At 32.7% G+C, this 14,718-nt stretch overlaps 1 protein-coding gene across 1 annotated transcript; it reads left to right on the top strand.

The window, feature by feature from the left end:
* The first annotated feature begins 1,917 nt into the window (after positions 1-1,917).
* LOC136202980 (GTP-binding protein ERG) lies at positions 1,918-13,915 on the top strand. The gene is made up of 9 exons (XM_065994008.1): positions 1,918-2,485; positions 3,129-3,218; positions 4,940-5,085; positions 8,784-8,942; positions 9,033-9,099; positions 11,556-11,663; positions 11,825-11,964; positions 12,793-13,098; positions 13,492-13,915. Exons 1-8 carry the CDS (start codon positions 2,027-2,029, stop codon positions 12,875-12,877), a joined length of 1,254 nt encoding a protein of 417 aa, XP_065850080.1. The 5' UTR covers positions 1,918-2,026; the 3' UTR covers positions 12,878-13,098; positions 13,492-13,915.
* Positions 13,916-14,718: the final 803 nt, after the last annotated feature.

Below are 14,718 nucleotides of genomic sequence, written 5' to 3'. Positions count from 1 at the left end.
CCCCAACCTTTTGTTTTTTCAACCATTGAGTGATACCACTAAACTAATTTATTATTATTAATTAATATTCAATTTTTAGATAAATCATTTATTAAATTTATACTTTGTTAAATTTGTAGTAATATTTTTTATTTTATTCATTGATTCTTAACGGGTAAAGATATCTATGGGTACCCGTGAATTAAATGGGATGGGTATGAGATGCACAAGGTACCCGTTAGGGTAATGAGACGGGTACAGGTAATTAAAAACATTAAGGGTAAAAGTTTGGGATTGACATTACCCACTGGTATCCTATCCGTTGCCAACTCTAAATTTAAAGAACTAATGAGACACTTTATAATTTTAAAGGGTCAATCAAATTTTGGACAAATTCATGGGGCTGTTAATATATTAAGGCAAAAAATATTGTTAAGTTAAAACCAATGTTTTGAAAACTGGATCGGACATTGAACCGGTGAGACAATTGGTTCAAGGTTCGATAGGTTCAATCGGACTGGTTCAACTGGATAACAAATATATATATATATATATATATAATCATGTTTCATTGAACATAAAATTAAAAATTTCATATATATGTACTTACCGTTAAAAATTTCATCTATGTAATAAACAATTCTTAAGATAACATATTAATTAAAATTTAAAAATTCATACAGATAATATAAAAATTCACACATCAATAACCAATTCTTAATTTAACACATTAATTAAAAATTCACACATTTAAAATCAAACTCATAGTTGAACACAATAAATTAAAATTAAAATTAAAGAGGTTGTTCTACTATCTAATTTTTTAGTTTTTTTTTTAATTCAATATTTTTTTTCAAAAAATGGCAAAAAACTAGAGTCAATCCGGTTCAACAATGGTTCGCGGTTCAATCCCGATTTGTTGCGGTCTGATATAATTAAACCTGTAGTTAAAATCGGACCGGACACTTGATTGGTTCGCGGTTCGACCGGTCGATCGGATCCGGTTTTCAAAACATTGGTTAAAACTCTACCTTCAATAAAGGGATTAAATTTTCTGGATTGAACAGGACAAGCAATAACTAAATACTTGCACCGCATAAGATTGGTTCGTTGAAAATTAGTTTTTTATTAAAAAAAGAGATACAACCATGAATGAAATTTGGAGGCCTCACCATCCCTAGGCGGCGCCTAGGGAAACTCCATGGAGCCCGGCCCTCGGAATGAGAATTCCTGTGGGGATAGAGATTCCATGTGGAATGGGAATGGATATAAGTTTATTTCCGTTCAGTTTGGAGGGATAGGGATGGGAATTCCCAACTAGTCGAAAAATAGGGATGCGAAAGGTATTTCTTCCGCAGTGTCCATTTACATCATGGTAAATTATACACATAACCACTGAACTTTATCTATTTTAATAAAATGTGTCATTTTGAACTTCAATTTTTAACATTATTATCATTGAACTTTATACTTTTTAACATTGATAATCGCTCGATTTTAACTAATACCTCAGAATAATTATTAACGATCTCAAAATGAAAATATTCAAGAATTAAAGTTGTTCAGAACGATATTTACCATGAAAATACATTTTTTATTTTCTAAAATTATATTTTTTTTGGAAGCTTTCTCTCTCTAGAAATTTACTCTCTTCTAACCAAACAACACCTAAATTAGCTCAAAACAAAAAATTTCAAGAACTAAAGTTCCTTTAAATATCATTGACTCTTTGAATTTTTATTTTGAGATTGTCAACAGTTGGTTTAAGGCATTGGGTGGTCATCAATATTAAAAATGTGTAAAGTTCAATGGCAATACCGTTAATAATTGAAGTTCAATGGTCACAATGTTAAAATGGCTAAAGTTCAGTGGCCATTTAGTGTAATTTACCCGTTTACATCAAGTTGATGTATATTGTCTTGTAGGCAAGGACTGTTCCCGCCTCTATCGAACCCTAAAACCTCTAAAACCCTAATCGTGCTGTACTTCACTCAAAGCTCTCTGTTTCTGCCCCTGAGTTTTCTGCAATTGCGAAATCAACCTAAAAATGAATGGATTAAGATCATTTAGAATTCTAAAGTACCTCACGTCAAATCCTCGATGCTACCATCCTTTCAATCCAATTCCTCTTTCCCACTTCTTCTCGTCTCAAACTGAACTAAAAGACAATGATAGCGATTCAGTCTTTGACAGCAGCGAATTTGCACTCCCCAATGTCGATTCTAATGCAGCCCCTGAGGAGTCCACCTGGGATGAGAAATATAGACGAAGAGCAGATAAATTAGTCTTTGGGCAGGAAACCCAGAAGTCAAATGCTAAAATATTGCAGGAGCAAGAACAGGAGGAGAGAAGGAGACTGCTGGCCAAAGCGTTATTGCAGGCCGCTCTTGAAAAGCCAGATGATGAGGACGAGAATCAGGTTGTAATGGAGGAGGATCAGAAATCGCTTGCAGTTGGCATTGTTGGTGCTCCCAATGCTGGCAAGTCAGCTTTGACTAATTACATGGTTTGTTTCTCTGAATTGTTTTCAATATGTTGTTTTTTAATTTAATTTTTTTTCCACGGCATGTCCTTGTTTTCCTCTATTAGTTTTCTTCATCTATCTTGGATTGCTTGATCTTAGATGGATCTGTAATCAAATATGGAATAATAAGTGGATATTAATCATGTGTTCATGATATTAAAGAATCTATTTCATGAACTGTATTAGAATTTCAAAGTTATTATTTGGATGGAACTCCTTGAAATCGGTGGATGGTAATGCAATTAGAAGAAGTGGTGATTTTCTTTGCAATTTAGCATTTGGGTTCAGTACAGGGCCACAATGATTTTTGCTCTTTTTGGAATTATTCCTCCTTTGTTGATGCTAATGAGATTTAGTAGGTACATAATGGCCTTCTTCATTCAAATTGCTCCAACATGATTTTTTTTTTTTTTTTTTTTTCTTGTTTTGTGTAGTACTATAGTGTATACTATGCATGCAACCCTAATGTTAAATCATTTGTGGGTTGCGTTTTTCATCTCTGAATTTTATACCCTCTATATTTAGTATTTTGTACAGCTCTAATTGACCTTTACATGAGAAACACTTTATTTTATTACTGCTTGTGGTGTGCTGATATGTTTTTCATTATAATTGGAATTATCAGGTTGGGACAAAGGTTTCTGCTGTGTCACGGAAGACAAATACAACAAATCATGAAATATTAGGAGTTATGACTGAAGCGGACACCCAAATTGTATGCTTGTTCATTGTTGTTATGATTTGTTAATGTTTTCATTTTTCTTAAGTATGAATTTAGATAAAGTAGCTTCATACGACTTCTATAAAGTTGAAAAATCAAAACATTATAACAATCCTGATCTTATCAGTTTGGTGAAAACATCAAGCTTGGAAGGGAAGAAAATATAACTTTAGTATTAAACATCCCCCGCCTCTGTTTTGTGTTTGTTATGCACAACTCCTAGTTTGCGAATTCTTATCTCTCCAAGTCTTGTTCTTCATATTTTGACTAGCTTGATAGCTGAAAGTTATTAATTTAAGGGATAAAGACCAAATTTAGCCATAACGTTTTAAGGGAAGTGCAGATTTAGCCTTAAGGTATGAAATGATGCAAATTTAACACTGACATTTCCAAGCAATATCAGTTTTACCCTTACATTATCGAAAATTAAAAAATGGTTTGATTGGTACACTTAGACCTTACAAATATCAATTATGTCTAAGATATTTAGTGTATTACAAACAAAATTACAAAAATTATGTTAAAATGCTAGAAACTAAATCTGCTACATATAAGTTAATCACAATTTTTTTTTGTCAAACCGTCTAAAATAGCTAATGTGTTATTAATATAGTTACAAAAAACCAACCAAAAATGTGTGCTCTTTGTCCTTATTTTCCAGTTAAAAAAGGATGAGTCGAACGCCTTGCCTGTGCCCTTCTTTTCTCATGTTAACAAAATTGCTTTAATTTATCGACAAACTTGTTTGGAAGGTCCAATGTGATAGTTAAATTTGCATCATTTCATACGGTAGGGTTAAATCTGCATTTCACTTGAAACGTTAAGGTTAAATTTGGCCCTTATCCCTTAATTTAATTTGCTTTCTATACTAGGTCTGTAAGATTTTTTGTTAATTCTTGTCTATTCTAGCTTCTAAATTCTTAGTTTTCGTCATTCATGTATATATATGGGTGTTACTCAAGTCATGTGAATTGGTGTGATCATAGTTGTTAAAGGCGCACTAGGCGCCAAGGGGTCCTGGATCCTAGGCTCAAGGCTCAAGGCGAGGCGCGCCTTAGAAACACGAGGCGCATAAAATAAAAAAATACATGTACTTAATGTCTTAACCTAAAATACCTAACTATAACTAATGCTACTAAATTAATAACCATTCATTGTCAATAAAAAAGAACACACACAACAAAAACTAATCATCATCAAGATCATCACTCTGTTTTCTTCTTCACTCTGTGTCTGTTGAAGTTTGTTTTTGCCCTGAAGTGGAGGGAGACTTCTTTCTTTACATGACTTCTTCTCCTAATCTTTCTCTACATTTTATATATTTAATTATGACTGAAACTCTTGATATTCTTATTTAAATTAAGGGTTAAGATTAATCTTATTTAAGTTAGATTAGTGGTTGAGATTAATCAAACAGTTATTTACTATTGAGAACTTTATTTATTCGTGCGAGTTAGGACTGAAATGATAGGCACAGTAGCAATCCAGAATTGAATTAGCTGAGTGAACCAGTTCACAAAATTTTGGTTTAGTCAATCCAAATTTGGTTCAGTTAGTTTTAAACTCAATTCAGTTTGAGATTTTTGGAACCTGCAGAATGAACTGATTAATTGCTCAACCATACTTGTAAAGAAACCCTGCTTGTTTTCAATATTAAATCCTTTGCTGAGCACCCTAACAATAAAAAATAATTAAATACATACATCTTCATGCAGTGCTTCTTTGATACGCCTGGACTTATGTTGAAGAGCAATGGATATCCTTACAAAGATATAAAGGCTCGTGTGGACAATGTGTGGAATGCGGCTCACTTGTATGATATGCTCATGGTTGTTTTTGACGTCCATAGACATCTTACCAGGTGATTTATCCATTACCTTTAATCTTGATTCTTGACTAGGCTTAACCTTTCATTTGTAATTTTTTCCAATTAGCATATCTTTAAATATTGAGGGCGAGCCTTGGCGCAACGGTAAGCGTTGTTGTCGTGTGACCGAGACGTCACGGGTTTGAGTCTTAGAAGCGGCCTCTTGCCAAAAAATTGGCAGGGGAAGGCTTGCCCCCAATACACCCTTGTGGTGGGACCCCTCCCCGGACCCTCGCTTAGTGGGGACGCGTAGTGCACCGGGCTGCCCTTTAGCATATTTTAAATATTATTTTATCATTTCCTAATCAGAAGATTTGCTAAATTTAATCGTTTATGTTCTAGTTGTGGCATTTACTTTCCACTTTTCTCTCTTGGCATAGAAGTAAATACAACCATATATATTTCCATTTACATTTGACTCTATGGGAATATATTTTATTAAATAGTGTTATATTAGAGAGTAATCGCCATTGATTTGTGTTCAGTTATTCTTTTATCTCCCTCTCTCGTTAGTAGAGGGGGTTGTCTAATTACCCATCCTCTGTATTATATTGCACATTGTTTTAAATTAATGGATGTCTCTGCTTCATATTTGTGCAAAACTGACAAACAATGTAAAATGGTACTGCTGTTAACAATTACAATGGTTATATTTATTTGAGCCAAACAGTTCTAGATGAAGAAGTGATTCTATCCAGCCAGGCCATTAGAGTTGCTTACTATTATGTTATACTTTTATGCTTTTCAGTTATTGGGTCCATAGTTGCACACCTCAGTCAAGGCTCAGGGTCTTGAGCCTTGAGCCCAGAAAATGAGGCTCTCGCCTTGTGTGCCTAGCAGTTTTTACTTAGTTTATTTATTTATTTACAGTTTTCTCCAAAATAACTGTTTGATTAATCTCAACCACTAATCTAACTTAAATAAGATTAATCTTAACCCTTAATTTAAATAAGAATATCAAGAGTTTCAGTCATAATTAAATACATAAAAAATAGAGAAATATTAGGAGAAGAAGTCACATGAAGAAAGAAGTCTCCTCCACTCCAGGCAAAAACAAACTTTGACAGACACAGAGCTAAGAAGAAACAGAGTGATGATCTTGATGATTATTAGTTTTTGTTGTGTGTTCTGTTTGATTGACAATGAATGGTTATTAATTTAGTAGCATTAGTTATAGTTAGATATTTTAGGTTAAGACGTAAAGTATATGTTAGTGTCTCTATGAAGTATGAACTTAATTTGGTGTTTTTGGCATTTATGATTTAGTATTATGGGTTTTGTTTTGTTTGTATGGTCTGTTTTTTTGGTTTATGCTTAACTAGTAAAAGAGTATATATATATTTTTATTTTATTTTATGCGCCTCGTGTTTCTAAGGCGCTCGCCTCGCCTTGAGCCTAGGCTTCAGGACCCCTTGGTGCCTTAGCGCACCTTGCACCTTTTAACAACTATGATTGGGTCAACACATACATTCTCAGAATTAGGCAATGTTTCTTTTTATTTTTGTTTTACTGGGAGAGGGGATACATTGTTAAAGATTTAGGGAAGTACATCATGTGAATCCGTGCTTCAGCTTATGTTAGTCACCTATACTTTGATAAAGCTAAAGTTGCAACTTAGCCGAGTATCTCCCTTTTGTATTTTCATGAGATAAGGACTATAGTTTCTTTGCCACATCTCTATCAAATGATCCATTTTCTAGACATTTTATGAATTTTCACCTGATGGCTTATTCACCCATAGAAATCAATTAATCCTGTTTGGCTCTAGAATTTTCTTTTCTTGTTCAGTTCCTTTTTTCGAGTGGAAGGCTAGAAAACATATTGATTTCTTTTTCCTATAACGAGTCATCTATGTTTTAGAAAAAAGTCTTGAGGTTGATTATTCATTTAGTGGTCATGGACACGGTGATGATGCTTTAGCTATTGACTGCTGTGGCGTTGCGGTAAAGGTAGATTGACAAGTGGTGGATGGTGACAAAAGAGTGAAGTGGTGGTGTCACGAGTGATGGTGAATGGTATTCCTAATGTCATCTTAGGGGTGATTTTGTTGTGGTTAAAATGGCACTGTGGCTGTAGGTTGCAACAATACTATCAATAACAATGTTGTGGTTGTGGTGGTATTGCTGATGGCAGGGGTCGGTATAGGTTTTTATGATGATGTTAATGGTGGTGGCAGATGTAATGTGCTGAAAAGGATATTTGTGCGTACAATTGGATGGCCATATATAGCAAAAAGAAAAAAAGAAAGTGACTACTGAAAACAAGTGTTAGATGATTCTGAAAAATGGTGTCAATCTAGAAATTGCGGAACTACTTTAAATAGCCTTTTGTTCTCAATAGAACTTCAGAACTTTCTCCCCTTTTTCTTTTGTGAATCCTTTCGCTTTCAGAATAATTTTCCAGATTACTATTCAGTTTCTGCTGGTAAAGTGGTCTACATGTTTCATTGGTTTTTCTAATTTGTTAGAATTGCATATGCAAGAGTTTCTCACACTTGTTCCTCAGTTACTCTGATGGGGAGGAGAAGACTCTTTACATCATGACAAAGTTTTTTTCATTTTTCTGTTAAATCTTCTATTGTGTTCTTTAATTTTGGCTAATCCAAAATGTATGTAAAACATATTAATACAACAACAGTCTAGCCTTGAGCCCAACTAGTTGGGTTGGGTATAAGGTTCCTCTTCTTAATTCAGTCTTGCTCGTTGTAAGCTCCTTCTGAATCTAATACTCTGGTCATTTTCAGTTACTTCTATCCAAGTAATCTCACCTTCCTCTTCCCTTCTTTACTATATCTAATCCTATTCTTCACATTTACACACTGGAGAGATCATTGGCTAGCATTGAACATGTGCAAACTACTTAGACGCTCTATAATATCTTCGGTAGGCGCTACACTTGAACTTTTCTTGGATATGCTCATTCTTGATCTTACACATATGCTTGTTCCTACTCGTCTATCTCAATATCATTATCTCCACTACATGTTGATATTTTGTCTTCTTATTGCCCGCTCAATTTCATAAAGCATTGCTTATCAGATAGTTGTTTTGTAGAACTTTCCTTTCAGTTTTTCTGGGCAGATTTGCTTTATCAAAGATGCTCCTGCCCTTCGATGTTCCTGCATTATGAATAATAGATCCTACTTAACGGGATTGGTTACACAAAGGTCACTGAAATTATGAATGTCAACACATGTAATTAAATAATTGACTCTTATATAGCTGATATACTTTTGAACTTTGAAACCCATTTTATACTTGCTTTTTAGTATATAAATATATTGCTGTTTCTTCAGGTCTTGGACTATGATATACTCTATCCCTGTAACTGGGTGGCCCCTTACCAGTATCGGGAATAGTGATTTCCCATCCATTTGGTGTGTCTAAGAGGCTTAATGATGTCTAATTGTGGTGAAAAGTTGCATTGTTACATGCTGTCATCTTAGGTTTGGGCTCACTTATTCGCATTCTATGTGATATCTTGACTACTTGTTTGTTGTTGATCACTCTGCTATGCGTTCATAGTTTTTGTTATCTACACGTCAATGATTCATCTATTTGATGAAGAATTTCTTTTCATTGTCTGATTATATGATGTGCATCTCTAGATTTTTTTTTTTTTCGTTATACTCAGTGTACTTTGAGTATTCATAAAAAACAATCCTGTCTTGTGTTTTCCGTGCATCTTCTTAGGCCTGATTCAAGAGTGGTAAAATTGATTGAACGCGTGGGTGCAGAAACGAACCCAAAACAGAAGAGGATATTATGTATGAATAAGGTTGACCTAGTTGACAAAAAGAAGGATTTGCTCAGGGTTGCTGAGCAATTCAAAGACCTTCCTGGATATGATAGGTGGGTGTAATGTTGGAAAATTATAAATAATTTGCCGTTTTTGTTGGTTGACAGTAGGTTATTAAAATTGCTTCTGCTGTATCTTTTTAGGTGCTTCATGATCTCTGCATTGAGGGGTGCTGGCGTCAAAGATCTAACAAAATATTTGATGGAGCAGGTATGATTCTGTTTTGAACTATCAGGTTTTACTGGATCCTGAATTGATCAACCAAATATCAATTTAGGTAGATACTCTGATCTTTTTTTTTTTGTTCCTCTCTTGAAATTAGGCCCTGTTCTTTATTACTTAATTTCAGTAACAATCAGTTCAGTTCAGTAGTAATCAGTTCAGTATTCAGTTTCAGTATTCAATAATTTATCATTATTTATTATAATTATTATATATTATTATTTATATATAATTTATTATTATTATCATTATTTATTTATAATTTCAGCAATTTATTATAATTATTATAATTTATTATATATTAATTTATCTATTTTCATTATAATTATATTTATATATAATTTATGCTTTGTCATTATATATATTATCATTATTTATTATAATTATAATTATTTGGTGCAACTTATTTGCAAATTTTGCGAAAAGTAAATAAATATTATATTAATACGTTTACATTACAATGCTCTAAAAAATTAACTGGCTCAACTACCTTAATATCTCAAATAGTGCAATTTTATCCCTAATATTAGAAGCCAATAGCAATTTTACCCTTAACATTGATAAATTGAGTCAAGATTTTGTATTCATATGAAAATTCATATTTAGACGTTAGGAGTAAAATAACCCCGGACCCAAAACGTTAAAGGTATTTTTGTACCTTAATACTTAATTGTAATAAAAAGTTAAGAGTGTGTATTCATATAAAAATTTGTATTTAATTTCATAGGCTTTAAATTATATATAAATTTGTGTTTGTATGTAATTTATATTTTTAATTTAAATTAGACTCATTTTTATTTAATGTCATAGGATTTTATCGAGCCTAGATTTTATTTGATATTTAATTTAGTTTAATCTTTAATAATATGTTTATTTATTATTGATATTATTTTTTTTGGTAGAAATATTATTATTATTATTATTATTATAAGCTTATTAATGTCCAATATTATCATTAAATTATTTTAAAGTCTAATATCATCATTATTGTTACGTTCGATTAAATTCGGTTAAGTTCGGTATCATTCAGTTAAGTTCAGTAGCATTCAGTTAAATTCAGTTCAGTATTCAGTATCATTCAGTTCAGTTCAGTAGCATTCAGTTCAGTTCAGTTTTTTTCAGTAATAAAGAACAGAGCCTAGTATCTCAAGTCTGAAATAAGTGAACACTATAACCATTGCTATTGATTCAGCTCAGGGAAACAGATTCCTTAATTTTTAAGTATAAGGTGATATTTTGTGTCTACCAAATTCTTTTGTACATGGCTGGTTGCAGGTGTAGGGCAAAGGAAATTATTTTAACTTCTAAATTGATTTTGGTCACTTAGGGTCTGCCTGGATGAAGGTTTGAGAAGGTTAATTAAAGGGAGGGGAGGGGAGTTAGGGTGAGGTGAAGTTAAAAGTAACCTTGCTTGCTTAATTTAAGGTTATTTAGTTAACCTCCAGATCCCACCATTTTGGTGGGACTGAAATTGGGGTTATTTTAAGGTTTTTTTAACCTTCTTTTAACCGTAGAAAAAACTCACCTCCTATTAAACTCATTTTCAAGCAAGGTAGCTAAATAACCTCCCTTTGATTAACTTCCTATTAGTAGTAGTTATTATTATTATTTTTATTTGGGCAATGTACAAAAAATTTGCATGTGGTTTGCCCAATTTGCAAACACATGCTTGTGGTTTAAAAGTTTGCAGATAGAGAGGTCTATGGTATGTTTTTTTACAAAATAAAGTATTTTAACTTACACTGTTGAGTTCCGATGACAATCAAGAGCATTTTTATTTTTATTTTAAAATTGCATTTACATATTGTCAAAACACATATCCCCAAATCGAATTGCAGTAGTGTAAAATGAACTTAAACATCAATTTAGTTCATAAACTGTCAAATTAGTAAAAAAACGTAAAATGTCCACCATATGAGTTATGTTTTTGATATGTAAGAATAATTTTTTTGTTTAAGATAAACATGTCATTGGTTGTAATCTGAACTTAAAAGTGTAATTTAAAATACTTTGTTTTGCAAATAAAACATACCTCAAACCTCTATTTGCAAACTTTTAAACCACATGCCAGTGTTTGCAACATGCATTTTTTTGTACTTTTCCCTTATTAGTTTTATCTATGCAAGCATCTCTTGGAAGAAATTAACTTGAATAAAATTCTTTTTGTGGGTATCAAATTTTCATGTTTCTTAAAAGTATTGTGTAATTTGTTAGGAATGTCTTCATGTTATCTCAAGTACAACTGTGTCAGTCTATGTTGAATTTCATGATAATATCAGATAAGAAAGGCCTAATAAGAAAAACATATTTGCCTGAATAATCTTCATGTGTGCATATATATATATATATATTTGGATAGTGGAGGTCTCATATGCTGTTTGTTGTTTATCCTCTTAAGTAAGACTTCCATTTAACTTTGCTTATTCGATGCTTTATGTGCTTAGGCAGTTAAAAGACCTTGGGATGAGGATCCGCTTTCTATGAGTGAAGAGGTTTTGAAAAACATTTCTTTAGAGGTTGTTCGAGAAAAGTTATTGGATCATGTGCACCAGGTAACAGGCAGTTCTTTTTTCTGGTTCTTTATGTGTTTTTTTTTTTTTTTTTTTTTTTTTTGTGTAGCATGGTATATTTGTAAAAATCTTATGAGCAAAAAAGTGGGGGTTGTGCGAAGGAGCCTGTAATTAAACAAGGACTTCAAACTCTTACCTTTCAGGAAATCCCATATAGCATTGAACATAAGTTGATAGATTGGAAGGAGCTGCGAGATGGATCTCTCAGGATTGAACAGCACTTAATCACTACCAAAAACAGCCAGCGGAAGATTCTTGTGGGAAAAAAGGGTTCAAAAATAGGGTACGTCACTTTCACCACAATCATCATTCTGGTTTCAGCATTTTTAGAAATTCTGAAAGATACAGTGGCTATGACTGTTTGTTATTTTCATATATATTTGGTGACAGAAATTATATTCGTACTTCTAATGTGATATTGTTTTCATCTAAAACCAGTCTCTGAACCTCGAATACGACACAAATATAAACAATAACTCACTAAGGCGTCCATGAATTCATATTTTTGGGTTTCAACTCTGAACATTGTGTCAAAAATACTAAAACAAGTACTCAATGCGGAAGTTAAAAAGGCAAAGGGATCTTTGAAGTCCTTTTACTGTGTCTTTGTAAACCATGTGCATGTGAAAGTTTTGTATTATATGGTGTATGCTTAGCCCCTGTGAAAATGCAAAGAGTTATTAAGTGATTGAAAGTCTTTCACGTTGAGACAAATTTCTTTTGCACCGCACAAACTTCTCACAGATGCCACATCTTCCTGATTTTAATAGCCAATTAGGAAGTTAACCCTTTTTGTTTACAATCTTAGTATTAACACTTCCTTCGGTTTGGCGTTGCAATTGATTTACAAAAGGAAAAAAAATGAGGGGCCGGTGTTCAAAAAAGATTCGGCTGACAAATGAGCCATGTTGTTGGACTCGGGAACATAAGCATTAATGTGAAATCATCTGCAATATATACATTGATCTTCGTCTTTTACTAGCTAACAATTCTTTCTTTTTAAGCTTGATATTATAGACGTTATGTGTTTGATTCATTTGGTGTCTCTGTGATGCATATAATCTTCATTCTAGTCTTTACACTATTATATATTAGAATATTTAATATGCAGGAGGATAGGCATGGAAGCTAATGAAGAGCTGAGGTCCATATTCCAGAGAGACGTCCACCTGATCCTCCAGGTTAAACTTAAGTGATCAATTCAGCAAGCAGAGAAACAATGCCTGGACCCTGAATCGAGTAGGCCAAGCAAGAGCAATTGTGAGATGACTAATTCTGGACTCATGTATTTGGCCTATTGGATATTGGTCAGTCATAGCAATGTTGAGACCTAGCTGCTAATCAAATCAAATGTCCATAGTTGCATCTTTTCTGTGCTCTGGACTTGAGTGTGCGTATGGAACTCTCTCAGTGGCAGGTAATCTGCACTTCAATCTTGTAATTTTTCAGCTTCTATTAAGGCAAGGAGAAGAGTCCGTCAAGCATAATATATATATTTCTTTCTTTCTTTTACCGCATGTTTGTCTATGCCAGATTTGAAAATTCCAACCACCTCTCTTTCTCTATATTGAATGCACAACTAGCCTAAATCTTCGAATATCATTTAATTCGGTTTAGTACTAGACAACCTTGTTTGCCTTTTCAAATTACTGATGATTATCGTGAAAATTTTACAAAAAAAGACCAATCCTTTGCATGTTTACCCCAAGGTACTGTTTTCTCTAGATGTGCGCACTGTGGTGATTACGTCTTGGTGAAAATCATGTGCTTGGTTTCGTATATAATTATGTGTTTGCGTTGCATATTGCAGGTGCAGAAGGATATGGCTTTGGTGCTAATAAAGGGTTGAGGTACATATTCAAGAGGAAGAAATGAATTTGATCCTCTAGAATGATTTTTAAAAAGATAGGTCGGTCTGGTCCGGGAGTTATACGATTTTGGCCAGAATACATGCTGGTAAATGAGGGTGGGAAATTGAATCAAACATCTGGAGTTGCATAATTTATTTTATTTTTTCTTGTGTAGTGTAGAATCTGGAAATGTACATATATAGAGTTTGTTTTCTTATTTTTGTATCTTTTGAATAGATGCATTATGATACACAAAATATTTCAAGCTAGGAAAGAATGTATCAATCTAAACAATTACTTTCTCTGTTCCAAAAAGATAGTCCGGTTTTACCCTTGTATTTTAAAAAATATAGTTAATATAATTTAAGGATATTTTTGACATAATGTTTCATATAAATCTCTATTTAATTTATTTTATGGAAATAATCTGTATTTAAATTTGATATCTATTTGTCAACTTATAAATTCAATCCAAGTATACGTTAATAAATTTCTCGAGTACATTAAATAGGAGCGTTTGACAAATTAAAAAAGTTAACTAAAGTTAAAAAAAATCAATTGTAATTTGAGGTGATGGGTAATTACTAAAAATATTTTGTTTGATTTGGTATGATATTAGCCAATCTCGAATCATTTTGAGACTAAACTTTTGTTGTTGTTGTATACTAAAGTATCAACCATTGATGTGGCAGAAGCGTTCTAGATATCCCACATCATTTAATTAGGAAGATATATAGCTCATTATATCTATGAACCAACATTCCTCCTTTGAGGTACCTTATGAGTGGGTTAAACCTTTATTTACATAATATCAGAGTCTTATATTCTATGTTGAGTCATCCATGAATATTTTGTTCGCACTCTAGACAATTCTAAGTGTGAGAGGAGATGTATAGATATCTCACATTGCTTAATTAGAGAACTATATGACTTCTTATACATGTGAGAGCGCGTGAACTGTACAAATATGAGAAACGCATGACGGTGATGAAAAATGCAATATTTCCAATCTCATTCAACAAAATGGCCATAAAAATTCAACACTTCGTATGTCTATATGTCCTGAAGATAGCAAAAGTTGAATATTTTGGAACTTTTTTATGGTTATATTTATGTTTATACATCATTTTGGGAGCGATGGAATCTCGATAGTATATCTCATGTTTTACAAATGATTTTTTTTCATA

The sequence above is a fragment of the Euphorbia lathyris genome, chromosome 8 (genome assembly GCF_963576675.1).
Source record: "Euphorbia lathyris chromosome 8, ddEupLath1.1, whole genome shotgun sequence".
In the NCBI taxonomy this organism is placed as follows: Eukaryota; Viridiplantae; Streptophyta; class Magnoliopsida; order Malpighiales; family Euphorbiaceae; genus Euphorbia; species Euphorbia lathyris.
Note: the sequence above shows the minus strand (reverse complement) of the source record. Positions and strands in the feature narration are given on the sequence as shown.